General features: G+C 41.7%; 1 protein-coding gene across 1 annotated transcript in view; it reads right to left on the bottom strand.

The window, feature by feature from the left end:
• Positions 1-14,933, bottom strand: part of Pcca (propionyl-CoA carboxylase subunit alpha) — a 273,582-nt gene that overhangs the window by 227,286 nt on the left and 31,363 nt on the right. The window contains exons 5-6 of the mRNA XM_041674725.1: positions 7,225-7,338; positions 5,453-5,506 (exon numbers count right to left, since the gene is read on the bottom strand). Of these exons, the coding sequence (XP_041530659.1) occupies positions 5,453-5,506; positions 7,225-7,338 (168 nt within the window). The remainder of the gene's footprint in view (positions 1-5,452; positions 5,507-7,224; positions 7,339-14,933) is intronic.

Below are 14,933 nucleotides of genomic sequence, written 5' to 3'. Positions count from 1 at the left end.
GCAGCAGGGCAGGAACTCGACAGTGGTGCTGACCCCAACAGCATGGCTGTCTATAAAGGTGTGTGATGGCACATGGGAGTCAGATCTCTAAGAGTTTGAAGCCAACCTGGTCTATAGCAAGTGCAGGTCAGCCAAGCCTAGATAGTAAGATCCTGTCTCAAAACAAAGCAGCAAAGAGACATGATTTTATTCAAATCATGTGCAGTAGAGAATCACATAATCTGATCTCACTGTCATAAACTGAATGAAATAATTCTCAGAACCAGTGAAATGGCTCAATAGATAAAGGATTTACCAAAGGTCTATCCTCAGAACATGCATGGAGGAAGGAGAGAACCACTCCCACATGTTGTCCTCTGACACCACACGTGCGTGCGCACACACACACACACACACACACACACACACACACAGGTATGTATTCAATGAAACTAAAAAAAATTATGCTTGAGGGTTTGAGTCCATACTTAGGATTAAAGCTACAATCTCATCAGTGTTCTGCCACAGGGATGTTATATCCCTATGTAGGTATAGGAATACATACCTGTAAGTATTGGGAAATGGAACTATTGTGTGCCTTCATTTTTTATTTTATGACATTTACTTGTGTGTGTGTGTGTTCGGAGGCAGGCATGCTATCACACATTTATGGAAGTCAGAGGACAACTGGTAGAAGCTTCTCTCTTTCCACTATGTGGGTCTCATTAGACTTGGCAACACATGCGTTATCCATTAGGCCATCATGCCAGGCATTCATTGTATGACTGATCTCATTATGTGGCCCTGGCCTAGAACTCTCCACGTACACCAGGCTGGCCTCAAATTCAAAGAGACACACTGGCCTCTGCCAACCAAGTGCTAGGATTCAAAGCATATACCAGTGTGCTCAACCTTATAGTATCCACAACAAATACGTATCATGTGTTCAGAAAACACTGAAGCAGTTCGGTTATAAAAATTACATAAAACATATTAAATTGAAAAGCACAAATGTTTATTCTATTAAAAATACCTTGGTTTATTGGACAATAAACAAAACCAAAAATAAATGAAAATATCCATATTTGATTAAATTCCAAACATAAGGTATATTACTTCAAAAACAGGAACTTCACAGTATCAAGTTAAAAATACAGAGATTAGGGTCTGAGGGTATAGCTCATCAATAGAGTACTTGCCTAATATGCACAAGGCCTTGGATTCCATTTGCAGCACACACACCCATACACTATCATACACACATATCACATGCACATACACACATAAATACCCAGATTAAGAATCTGTTAGTCTTTCTCAACAAAAATTGTCACCAATGTGACAATCCACCACAGTGGCACTGGAAGTCAGCCAATTTCTAAGTATATAAAAAAAATCATGGGAACACAATGTTCTCACAATACAACATAACCCTATAAGCAATTCCCTTTGTGCTGTTTCTATGACACTCACCAAAAGGACAAGATATTTATTTTCTAAATAATTTATTTATTTTTATTTTATGTGCATTAGTGTTTTGCCTATATACATGTCTGTGTGAGGGTGTCAGATCCTGGAGCTACAGACAATTGTTAGCTGCCATGCGGGTGGCTGGGATTGAACCTGGGTCCTCTGAAAGAGCTGTCAATGCCCTTAACCGCTGAGCCATCTCTCCAGACCCAGGACCAGATATTCTTTAAAAAGCATCTTTGTAGGCAGAGTTGAGAGTTGCCAGTCAGATACAGAGCAAGCAGGAGAGGGAACGTGCGATGCTAATAAAGGTACTGCCACATGGCAGAGCGTAAATAAGGAATATAGGTTAAAATGTAAGAGCTAATTAGTAAAAAGCCTTAGCTATTGGCCAAGCATTTACAATTAATATAAGCCTCAGAGTGGTTACTTGGTACTGGGCAGCCAAGACAGGAAACTTCCACCTACACATCTTAAATGGTAAGCTCTGATGGGACCATATTTTATGTTAGGGAAATTATATGCCAGATATGAATCTTGTCCTGATGCACACAAAAAAGGAAGAGGGCTCCTTAATTATGAGCTACAAATTTTCAAAGCAGAGAAAATACCAAGTCTTTGGGGTCCAAACCCATCTTTCTATGGTGGGAAGAACCGTAGCAGCAGTGGAGTGCAGCCTGCCGGAGCCTAGAGGAAAAATAGTGTTGCAGAGGGCAAAGCTAGAGAAGCGACCCAAGGAAGAGTTCAAAAGGTCATGAGTGAATCCCAGATAATTGGATATTGGGTTATTTATACTGTTGGAGTTTGATTTTGCTTCAGATTGTGACAGTGCCCTAGTTCTTCCCTCTTGAAGAAAGCAATTTTGATTTTTAAAGGAGCCCACAGCTGAAAGACTTAAACTTTTAAAAGAGGTTGGAATTTTAAAGAGACAGAGATTTTAATAAGTATGAATTGATAAAGACTGTGGGATTTTTAAAAATTATTTATGATTTTAATGTGACATCTTGGGGATGAATAAGAAAGGAAGGGATATGGCACAGTAGTGATATGTTTGTGTGTCAGGCTGACCAGAAGTTGGTTGTCCTGGCTGGTTTTGTGTGTCACCTTGCCACAAACTAGAGTCATCAGAGGAAGGAGCCTCAGATGAGGAAATGTCTAAATGAGATCCAGCTGTAAGGTATTTTCTCATTTAGTGATCAATGGAGGTGGGCCCAGCCCATGGAGAGTACTTGTTCCTGGGTGCTGTGGGGTATTTGTACACTGTGTGATGACGTATAGCTGTGTTTGGTGCAATAAAAAGGTGAATGGCCAATAGCTAGGCAGGACTTCCAGACAGAGAGAGAGGAAGAGGAGAAAGAATATAGGTGCACAGATTTCCCCAGAGACTCTGAAGAACTGGACATACAGTACAGAACAGAGGTTAAAGAGCCATGTGGCAGAATGTGAGTTAATAAAGACAGGTTGCATTATAAGAGTTAGCTGGAAGAAAGTCTAAGCTAAGGCCAAGCTTTCATAATTAATAATAAATCTCTGAGTCATTATTTGTGGGCTGACGGTTCAAGAAAGTCTGACCAGAAAGCTTGCTACACCTGGGTTCTGTAAGAAGGTGGGGATGCGCAAGCCCTGGGAAGCAGGCCAGTAAGCAGCATCCTCCATGGCTCTGCATCAGCTCCTGCCTACAGGATCCTGCCCTGTTTGTGTTCCTGTCCAGACTTCCTTCAGCGATAAACCCCAATGCTGAAGTGTGAGCCTGATAAACCCTTTCCTCCCAACTTGCTTTGTCATCATAGTGTTTGATCACAGCAATGGAAACAGTAACTAGGAAAACGGCCATCACACTGGTGATCACAGCAATGGAAACAGTAACTAGGACAATGACCATCACACTGGTGATCACAGCAATGGAAACATTAACTAGGACAATGACCATCACACTGGTGATCACAGCAATGGAAACATTGACTAGGACAATGACCATCACACTGGTGATCACAGCAATGGAAACATTGACTAGGACAATGACCATCACACTGGTGATCACAGCAATGGAAACATTGACTAGGACAATGACCATCACACTGGTGATCACAGCAATGGAAACAGTAACTAGGACAATGACCATCACACTGGTGATCACAGCAATGGAAACATTGACTAGGACAATGACCATCACACTGGTGATCACAGCAATGGAAACAGTAACTAGGACAATGACCATCACACTGGTGATCACAGCAATGGAAACATTGACTAGGACAATGACCATCACACTGGTGATCACAGCAATGGAAACAGTAACTAGGACAATGACCATCACACTGGTGATCACAGCAATGGAAACATTGACTAGGACAATGACCATCACACTGGTGATCACAGCAATGGAAACAGTAACTAGGACAATGACCATCACACTGGTGATCACAGCAATGGAAACAGTAACTAGGACAATGACCATCACACTGGTGATCACAGCAATGGAAACATTGACTAGGACAATGACCATCACACTGGTGATCACAGCAATGGAAACAGTAACTAGGACAATGACCATCACACTGGTGATCACAGCAATGGAAACAGTAACTAGGACAATGACCATCACACTGGCGATCACAGCAATGGAAACATTGACTAGGACAATGACCATCACACTGGTGATCACAGCAATGGAAACAGTAACTAGGACAATGACCATCACACTGGTGATCACAGCAATGGAAACTAACTAGGACAACGACCATCACACTAGCCATACCATTGCATTCATCCATGCCTGGAATTTCCAACTTCTAAAAGGGCTATAAGACATGTATTTGGGGGCTGGGCAGGCCACTGATCTCTGTTGTTCCGGGACAAAAGCAGCCAGAGACAAGTATATAAATGAATGGGCATGAGTGGGTCTGAATAAAACTTTATTTATAAAAAGCAGGATGCTGCCAGGCAGTGGTGGCGCACGCCTTTAATCTCAGCACTTGGGAGGCAGAGGCAGGCAGATCTCTGTGAGTTCGAGGCCAGCCTAGTCTACAAGAGCTAGTTCCAGGACAGGCTCCAAAGCTTCAGAGAAACCCAGTCTTGAAAAACCACAAAAAAAATGAAAAAGAAAAGAAAACAAGTCTGCTGGATACTATGGGCCTGTAGGATGAAGATGGATGCCCCAACAGTACAAAATAACTTTGGGTGACTGTACAGGCAGCAAGATGTCTCTGTCATTTTTACAGTTTTGGAAGTTGCTTATTTCTTGTTTACTTAGGTAATATTATATCCTTCTGGAGTCCTTGACGGAATCTGGTTAGACTCATGCCGGTAAGCCACAGTCAAGTGGCAATACACATTAATGGAGATGGGTTAAACTAATATGTGAGAGTTAGCCAATAAGAGGCTAGAGATAATGGACCAGGCAGTAGTTTAATTAATACAGTTTCTGTGTGGTTACTTCAGGTATAAGCTAGCTGGGCAGTGGGACGCAGCCCACTCTTCTTACTACAGGAGCGAGAGTCACCAGAGGATAAGGCGCACAGTGTGGGTTTCAGTGAACAAATCTGGGTCTTCTGCAACAGTGGCATACGCTCTTAACCACCGGGCCTTCTCTCAAGTCCCACACTTAAAATCTGAAATTTTTAATTTTAAAATTCAAAGGTCAAATAGAGTAACAAATTGATTGAAATAAGTGACTTTAATTCTACTTTTTTTTTTTTGAGATACAGTTTCTCTGTGTAGCCCTGGCTGTCCTGAAACTCGCAATAGACAGACTGGTCTTGAACTCACAGAGATCCACCTGCCTCTGCCCCCCGAGTGCTGGGACCAAATGTGTGCGCCATCACCACCCGGCTCTTTTCCATTCTTTTAATTACTATCAGGACCTAGATTACAGAATGAAAACATTCACTTTTAACAATTATCAAAGAGTCAGTAAATCAATCAGAATTCTATAGTTCAGGAGTCCATATCTCTACACTGCTTTCTGAAATAGGGCAATCATTTCTGCTTGTTATAGACTTACCAAACTCCTTGCAAACTCTTTGTTTTCTGACAGGAATCCGTAACCTGGGTGTACCTTAGGAATGAAAAGAAAAGGTTCTTGTAACATTATGATGCTGTAAATCTGCCTGAGCCACAGGATACTCAGTATTCTGCATGGTTGAAGGTGACTTCCTCACAGACTGGTTCTATTGCTCTTTTCCTTTGTTCTCTCACCAGGCAGGCCACAATGGCATCTGTGTCTCTGTCCTGACCAGCTGCATTTGTCTACGCTATCCAACAGACACTCACTTGACTTTTCCTGCGGCTGGTCCACAGGCTTAGAGAACTTCACAAGGGCAAGAGGGTCACAGAGTTATGATCTACAAACTGTGGACAAAATAGATGAAAACCTCCACAATGACAGTTCTCCAGAGCCCACATTTGTCAGGTACAGTGGTACTCGGGAAACAGGCCAGCCTGGTCTACACAGTGAGTTCCAGGACAGCCAGGGCTATGTAGAGAGACCCTGCCTGAATGAATGAATGAATGAATGAATGAGAGCCCAAGCTCTTAGCCACACAGTACACCTTATTCCCAATAGCAGAAGGTGTTCTAACACTCCCAGAGCCTCTGCCAACTGCACTCCAATGGAGGTCTGCTTCAACTTCTACTTTATTTTTTCTTTTGGTATCTATTCCTCCCTCACTCCCAGTCTGGTCATCACCTCTGTGCTTTCTCCCCACAGGCAACAGCGTACACTCTAACCCGCGTCCTCATCTCTTTCACTCTCTTACACAGCCAGCCCCAAGCCACACCAGCAGTCAGCGCTGGAGCAATCCCTAGTAAAATACTTCTGCTGAAAGGATGGACGGGTTCCTGAGGAGCCAGAGTCTGAGCCTGAAACAGGGACAAATCTGACACTTGAGAACCAAGCGACGTGGGACAGAGTGACTTACACACTGCCCAACAGGAAGAGACCTTCACTCCATCACTCCATTTGAATGGAGAATGCCGTGTTCTGACAAGCAAGAGTTAAGACATCACAAGTTTTACTTCTGTTAAGTGCTAAGACGCTGTAAGCATCCTCAATATGGAGGCGTAGAACAGGGCTTTGTTTAAGCATTTCTTTTTATAGAAACAAGCAGAGCCAGGTGCTGGCTGCTTCCATCCAGCTGTGGCAATAACTCTGTTTTAATATTAAATGTATAGTTGGTCCTCTGGTTAAAAACAAAAATTACTATAGCTGATGTCAGAAATTAGTTTTTTCCTTGGATTCCTCTCCATCCGACCGAAATTGGGGTGGGGGAAAGGATTTACCAGTGTAAGTGATTAGCATTTTGTTGACACTAACAAACTGGGATAATTAGCAAATACACCGTTTTTATTTCTAGCAATGCAAATGAGTGTGGACAATTTTTAAATGACTAAATTGAAATTTAAACAGTCTTTTCAGAACAGGAGGTTGGGATCTTTGGGGGTTTCTTGTTTTTGTTTTTAATGCTCTTATTACACTGAAAGGGTTAATGCTCAGAACTAATTGGGATTTCTTTCTTGCTAGCAAATGTGGAACTGAACTGAAGCCGCTCCCTGGTGTGAGAGCTGAGCCCGGCAGCCACCTGCAGCCGCAGCCACCAGCACTGCCAGATGCTGCGAAGCCTTTGATTTCCAGGAGTGAATCCGGCCACACTGAACGCAGGAGACACAAACTACTGCAACAGCATCTCAGTCACTCTGGTGTTCTCCAATACACACTCCAGCTCTGCGCTCGCTGCATAGGAAACAGCTGCAAAAGACAGGTTCATTCAGACTCACAGCTTGGGCCCTGGTTTTCCTAATGGCTTCCATGATGGCATCCATGTTGAGGTAGCTTTTACTGGTGGGAGCTGGGCCAACACAGACAGCCTCGTCCGCCATTTTCACATGAACCTAAGGAGACAAATCCTGCGTTAGCAGATGCTCTGTAGAAAAAATTACAACCACCCATAAGCAGACGCAAACACAGTTACGCATGGAAGTGAATTTCTTTGCAAATATCCGCTAAAATAACAACACTGCTACAAAAAGGCTCAGTGTCTGTATTAGCCGTGACTCCATTAATTCCGCATGCCTCACCCACTGTCTGAGCAAACAATTTCTGTGATACACCTCCCTCCCCTCCTCGGTTCATCCATGCATAAATCTGATATCAAAAACTACCTCACTACATGGAACAGAGAAGCCCCATATTCTAATAGCAGACACATTCATGCCCAGGTCTGGGCAAGCTCCCCAGGAAGTGGGGTAATTAGAGGCGCTGAATGGAGGGACGCAATGAGTGTCCCTGCACAGCATCAGGTCGGCACCAGGCTCAAATTAAAGCCCAGAACTAAAGAGTTCAATATCATAACACGTGAACCAGGAAATTCTGAGAAGCATTTAAATACCCTCACGTTCGAGCTTTGTCCATTTTACATTTAGTCCTAAAAAACAATGACGTGTGTAGTAAGTGCTCAGGCTACTCAAATTCAGACATGAGCTTTCCACCTTTAAGACAACTCACGCTACAGAATTTTAGTCCGTGTTTTTGCTGAAAGAGAGACTAGGTAGGCATTCAACAGTGAAAGATAAACTGCTTAATCTCAAAAGAAATCTATTCTCTTTTCATTGAACATACTATGCTTTTGAACTAGAATCTTCTGATAATCTTACAGCTTAAGAAATTCACCATCAGACTATAATCATTTTGAAAGGCAGATACATACAACTAGGTATAAACATTTATGATCCACTTCTTCACTGAGAGAGAAGATGGAGGATCTCCGGTAGAAAACACTCGGGTGTCTCTAAGTCATAATCCTTAGTTCTGAACTAATTTTTAAAAACTACTTTTTGAGATGAGATCTGAAAACTTACAAAGCTGCCTTTTAAAAAGATCAGAATTCAGTTCAATAAAATTTTCCAATTAAGTAAAAAATATCATTGCATATTAAATGGTAAATGATAACCGGCTCAAGGAAGTTACAGATCAGTATCTTAATACAAAACACTCAACCACAAAATACAAGGAAAGGCAGCCTTGCTTGAAAGGGGCTTTTACGTGTTCCTTCATTTAAAGCAGGCTCTCTCCCTTTGCTTATCACTGCTTGTTCTCACCCTCATGTTTCTCTACTGCTCTCAGACCATTTCAGATCCTGATATTATCAACTTTGTTGTTGTCATTAAGGCTGTGCCTTTTGTTTGTTTTTTGTAAAGGAAAAATACTTACTGATCCTTTAGAAAGAACGCGTTAGCCAACTGAGGGTAGCTGCTGAAGTTAAACATGCACTTACTACTTTATGTGACATATTTCTCTCATCACGTACTGAGTCTTCCCTGGGCACTCACGCTGGATGACCCTCCTTTAATCTGAACTCTCACAAATACTGGCACTGAATCACACTTGACCTAAGAACCTCATTTTAATGTCTTCACCAGCTATGTTCTTATGACGTGTATCCCTTCTACAAATCTTGACAGACAAGAGAAAGACTGTGTCTTAAATTCTCTTTTAAATCTCCTGATACGTTATGTGCTAAAAGTTCAGAATGGGAATAAATTGAATAACCTGAATTATTAAATGGTAAAGCTATTGTCTTTGAAGGAAAAAAAGAAAATGCCACAACAATAAGTCATTGTCTTTGCAGTCAAAGACTAGCTACACCCAAAGAACACCATCTCGGCCTGAAAAATGGGTCTAGAAAGCGGCATGCATATGGTGGAAAGGAAATTAAAAAATACACATGTGCCCAAATTTCTATAATAAACACACACAAATAAGGGAAATTGGGGGCTCTGATGGCACTCTGACTCCCTGAATCGTCTTGTCTTCACCTTCCATGATGTTGCATACATAACCTTCCTTTTCTGTTATTCTTTGCCATAATAGACATGGGTCTGTGCATTTCACAGACCCCTGGTAAACATACCGAGGACAAGCTCTGAGTCTAATACACTGTAAATGAATGGTACCACTCCCCACAAAGCTGTGATCTGACCTCCATCCACACTAGGGCACACTCATACACCCACATTTAAAGGACTAGCCATGTAGCTCAGTTTGTTCTGTGCCCACACAAAACCCTGGGTTAGGTCCCCAGCACTGCACAAGCTGGGCATAATGGCACATGCTTATAGTACCAGCACTTGAAAGGCAGAGACAGCAGGATCAGAAGTTTAAGGTCATCCTGTGCTATATAGTGAAGGCAAGGACAATCTGAGATATACGTGACTATGTCTCGAAAACAAAAAGAGAAGAGGAAAAATGTTAAGTACTCGCCAGCTTTTCTCTTCTCTTCTCCTCTGCCACTAAGCCTCCATAAAGGAACCCCTGTGGTTATAAGAGGCAGTCAGATAGCCCAAAATGAGTTTCCAGTCTCAGAACTCTGTGCCACACAGGTAATACGGTGCAATGGTGACTTGGAGCATAAAGGTACCCCAGGACTCACATGACAGAAAGAAAGAAATGACTCCCCCAAAGTTGTCCTCTGACCTACACATACACACACACTCTCTCTCTCTCTTTCTCTCTCTTTCTCTCTCTCTCTCTCAAAAAAAAAAAACCCATAAAATTAAAATGCTTAAATAATCACAGTTAAGAACTGAACATCTTTAGGACTTCCTACATCTACCAGGCCTTTCTTCCTTGACAAGCCTTATTAGGGTCAAACAACGGTTACTAGTGAATGAGGTTTTAAACACCTCACAAAGGAAATGACAACCAAGTGAAGGGACATGACTAGATGATAAAACATTTCAGCATAAGGACCTGATCATTAATAAGCAATGAGAAACCAAATACAGAGTAGTGATCATCATCTTAGGTCCTCTATTTTTTGTTTCCGCAATAGCATGCAAATATCAGAAACCTGGCAGTTCCATCTGGGTCGTTCCGATTTGAAATAGTTTCCAAGCGTCTGAGTAGAGATATTGGACAAGCAACAGAGACCTGAAGGCGTAGCTGGGTAGTGGGGCGCTTCTTTCACATGTGCCAGGCCTCGGGTCTGGTCCCTAGCACAAAAGGGATCGGGAAGCAGAGAAGAAGTGTCCCATAAATATAGCACAATAGTTACATCTTCTTACCCTACACATCTCTCCTGCTGGAGAACACCATGAGAGCCAAAAACAGGTTCTTCCTGGTCACTCTTCACACTCAGCCCCAAAAATACACTAATTAAAAAACCTAACCTTCAGGGGTCAGTAATGGCATGAACCTTAATCCCAGCACTCAGGAGGCAAGGGCAGGTTCAAGGCTATCCTGATCCACAGATCAAGTTCCAGGACAGCCAGAGATGCACAGAGAAACCCTGTCTCAGAGAGAGAAAAAAACACAACCTTCAAAATAATGAGCTGTACTTTCTTTGTAAGGAGGAAGGGACTTTTCACATAGTATTGAACACAGTGGGCTAGACTGGAAAGAGGGGGCCACTGAAAAGCAACAAGGAATCTGAAAGTAGCTCCACAGCTTACCAAAGGGATAGTCCTTGGCAGCTCATTGCATCTCTGCAGCACAGGACCCAAACTAAATCCAATGCACTGCATAATTCTGTACATTTCTATCTAGCACACTACAGACACCAAGTGATAAACATAGTATTGAATTTCTATTGTCAACTTGATCACATTAATAAACACCTTTGGGTGCATCTGTGAGGAAAAACCACTGAGGCAGAAGGAAGACAGCTGGATGTGAGTGACACCATCCCATGGACTGAATAGAAAGAGAAAAGGCCCTCTGAGAACTGACATTCCCCTTTCTCAGTTTTCCAATTGGTAGCAAAAAGAAAGAAAGAAAGAAAGAAAGAAAGAAAGAAAGGAAGGGAGAGAAAGAGAAAAAAGCCACTCCCACTAACATGCTGCCCACTCCATGATGGACCGTGTCTGTCTGAACAGTGAGCCAAGATGAAACCTTCTTCTCTGAAGTTGCCTTTGGCCAGAAACTTGGACACAGGACTGAGGAAGGAAGCTAACACAGCATACACACAATGATACTGAAACAGACTGCCGCCACATACACACTGCCCTACAAACACGGGAGCATCACAGCAAAGACACGCTGTGCTTTCTAATATTGGAGTACTTTTTCCAAGAGGTAGTACTTCCAGTCCTCCTTAAATAGATACTCAGAGAAAAATGAATCCATGATTCAGTACTATTTCACATCACAAGGTATAACAACATTAAAATAAATATGTTTATTTTAACTATGTCATTCAAATTCACTGTGTGTGTATATTTCTAGGGATCAAACTCAGGGTGTCGTGTTCTAGTTAGGCAAACCCACCCACTGAGTCACATCCCAGCTCCCACTTCTTTTGACCTGCAGAAAGTGCTTTTGGAAATCTGCCTTTTATAATAATGGGAGGGTTTGTCCCAAGACCTTCTTAACTTTTTATTAACAAGAATTTCTGCTGCTAAAGCACTGGTATAGCAAACAGAAGAGCAAGGCTGGTGCCCTGCTGGGCTATGGAGTTGCAACTTTGCTGTTCGGGTTATAGGATAATAACAGGAATAATAATTTTATTTTTATATATACTGAAAATTTAGGAACAAACGAGTAAAATGTTGTAAGTCTCTCTTTGTTTTGTTTATTTAAAATCTGGTGAGCTCAGGACATGTTGCTCTCCCTCCAAGAGCATTTGCTGAGCATTTGTGATGCCTTGGGTTCAGCTTCCAGCACGAGAAAGAAGAGACGCTGAAATGTTCTGTGAGATGACCAGGTACATAAATATATAAACACATCTAATAATCCATATGTGAAGATATTAATACCAAGGTTCTTCTCCTGCCCAACTCCTGAATAAAGTCACAGTCCTTCTTCACCGGATGACTGGTTGGCCCTTCACGCCAGGGGGTTTAAGCCATCAACCATCTCAGCTGCTGTGCTGGGTTGTGACAATTTAGTCTGCTAAGCTCACGGCTCCCAAGGGAGAGAGTTGGTTGCAAGTTTGACTTCTGTTGCTGCTGACCACTATCTATGGACTTTAATAACCACAGCCCACAGGATAACACTTCGTTAGCCATAATGTTGCCTTAATTATGTTAATAAATAAAGGACACAGTTTGGTACAAAGTTTTATTAAATTTGCCAGTGTTGAAAATTTTTGAAAGACTGTGTGTTCATCTGTACAGCGTCACTATAAATTTGTCTACAGATAGATACCGTTTGCTTATGGACTTATGCTGCATTTCAATTTATTTTCTAAAGGAGCTCAATTTATTAGCTCCATTTCCTCAAAATCTGTACATTTCTAACTGATAGTTTCACGACAGATGTCTCTATGCATGCTGGGCACAGAATGGGTTTACCTGGCATAAAAAGACCACCCACCACAGCAAAGGGGGCCCACCCCCATCTGATGCTAGAGTGTTTTCATGGCTGAAAAAAATTACTGCTTTGATTTTTTCATAGCTTCGTGTATTAAATATTAATTGCTCTCTGAAATGCTTGAATTATTTTTCATATTGAAAAATAAAGACATGTGAATTTTAGTTTTGAACCCAAGTCATTTATGCAGTAGCAAATAAGCCAGAGTACTCATGATGAATCTAAGAGGCTAAGCAACAAAAACAACAAACAAACAAAACACTGTCTTAAGAGCCTGGTGGCGGTGGTGGCGCAGGCCTTTAATCCTAGCACTCAGGAGGCAGAGGCAGGCGGATCTCTGTGAGTTCGAGGCCTGCCTGGTCTACAAGAGCTAGTTCCAGGACGAGAACCAAAAGCTACTGAGAAACCCTGTCTCAAAAAAAATCCCAAAAACAAACAAAAAAAAAAAAAAAAAACCCACCACTCTTAAAAAGAAAAAAACAGAAGAGAAGGCTAAGCAAATTCTTAAAGGACTCTGAAATTAAAGATGTACTCTAGCACATTAAAGGGAGGGGCGGCTACTTTAAAATGCAACCCACAAAGCCAACACAATTGACACAATTCTCTACTTTTATAAGCACAAAGCAAATTGAGGTTATTTTGTTGAAAAACAAGAGAGTGATAGCTGAATTCAGCTCACATACATAGTGAATTCAGCAATAATTGTATTTTTTAAATACACAACCTGACAGGCACTATGGTAGATAATAATGAATCAGCATGGGAGCCATTTAATATACTTCTTGATTAACTCATTGCCTGTCCGGTTCGCATAGACATGCTTACATGTCATAATCGTCATAATTCAGATCACCCCCACCGCTAACACTCCAGCACCTTGATTAGTGCGCAGCTCCCAGACGGGCCATTGCTAATGCTGTAACACTCTTCCGACTCCTGCCACTGTCCTGCAGGATCTCCAATTAAACAGAATGCCTCTGATGAGCCGTATTAATGTGAACAAATTCCTGCCAGGGATTCCATCCTATTCCATTTTGCCCCGAAATGTAGAGGAAGTAATTTAGCTAAGCCAAGATAATCAAAACATTTAAAACTGAGAGAGTATAATGTCTCTGCAGAATAAGTTTTTCTAAAGACAATAATAGCAGAAAAGAAAAAAATGTCTAAACATTTCAAATGCATTCTTCTCCTGATTAGTTCTTTATTGAAAGGTCTAGTGTTTCAAATTTGCATAAGTATATACAGTATATTCCTGATCTTAAAAGGAGACTAATGGCTAAGTTTTATGAGAAAAGTGAACAACAAGTTTTTAAGTAACTATGCCATTTAAAAATCCCTTGATTCACTAGACCCAGAGGTCCTAGACTGTAATAGTCCCAGCTACTTGGAATGTTGAGGTTGAAGGATCACTTCAGCCCAGAAGCTCAAACACAATAAAACCTCATTCCAAAGTCCTTACTGCCACCCCCTACCAAAAAAAATGTTAACAGCCTTCTGACTGATTACCTAAGTGCAAGAACTAAACTAAGTCGATTGAACCAAGTCCTGCCTTCCCTCCGTGTGCAGCACTAGAGCAGCTTCCAGGGGCTTTCCGATGCAAACTCTTCACTGAAGGATGTCAGTTATAAACATCTGTTTAATACCGATAAATACTCAGAATAATCTTTGGGTCTAAACATTAAGAAATGTTATGGCCTACAAAGTCCAACTGGAAAACATGGATCACAATGGCCAATATCTTAACATATCCTTTAGTAGTCAAGGCAACTTAAGAATGTATTTCTTACAGGGCTGGCAAAATAATCCAATAAGTAAAGAGACTTGATACCAGTTCTGACGCCCAGAGTTCAATTCCTACTCCCCACAAGACAGTGGGAGAAAAGACTCCTGCAAGGCATCCTCTGGTCACACACCTAATATGGTGCTTGCACCAGGACTGGAGAGATGGCTCAGCTGTTAAGCATTGGCTTTTCTTCCAAAGAAGCTGGGTTCAATTCCCAGCAACCACAAAATGGCACTATTGTCTGTATGATTCAAGTCTCGGGAGCTCCAATACCTTTTTGTGGCCCTTGTGGACACCAAGCATACATGTGGTGCAAACATACATGTAGGCAAAACAATCATAAATTAATTTAATGTAATAATAAATGTATGTAAAAAGAATGTGCTACTTAACTAT

The sequence above is a fragment of the Microtus oregoni genome, unplaced genomic scaffold (assembly GCF_018167655.1).
Source record: "Microtus oregoni isolate MIOR12 unplaced genomic scaffold, Mior012 000001F_ref0000356, whole genome shotgun sequence".
In the NCBI taxonomy this organism is placed as follows: domain Eukaryota; kingdom Metazoa; phylum Chordata; class Mammalia; order Rodentia; family Cricetidae; genus Microtus; species Microtus oregoni.
The sequence above is the reverse complement of the archived record's forward strand: the minus strand, read 5'-3'. Positions and strand labels throughout refer to the sequence as shown.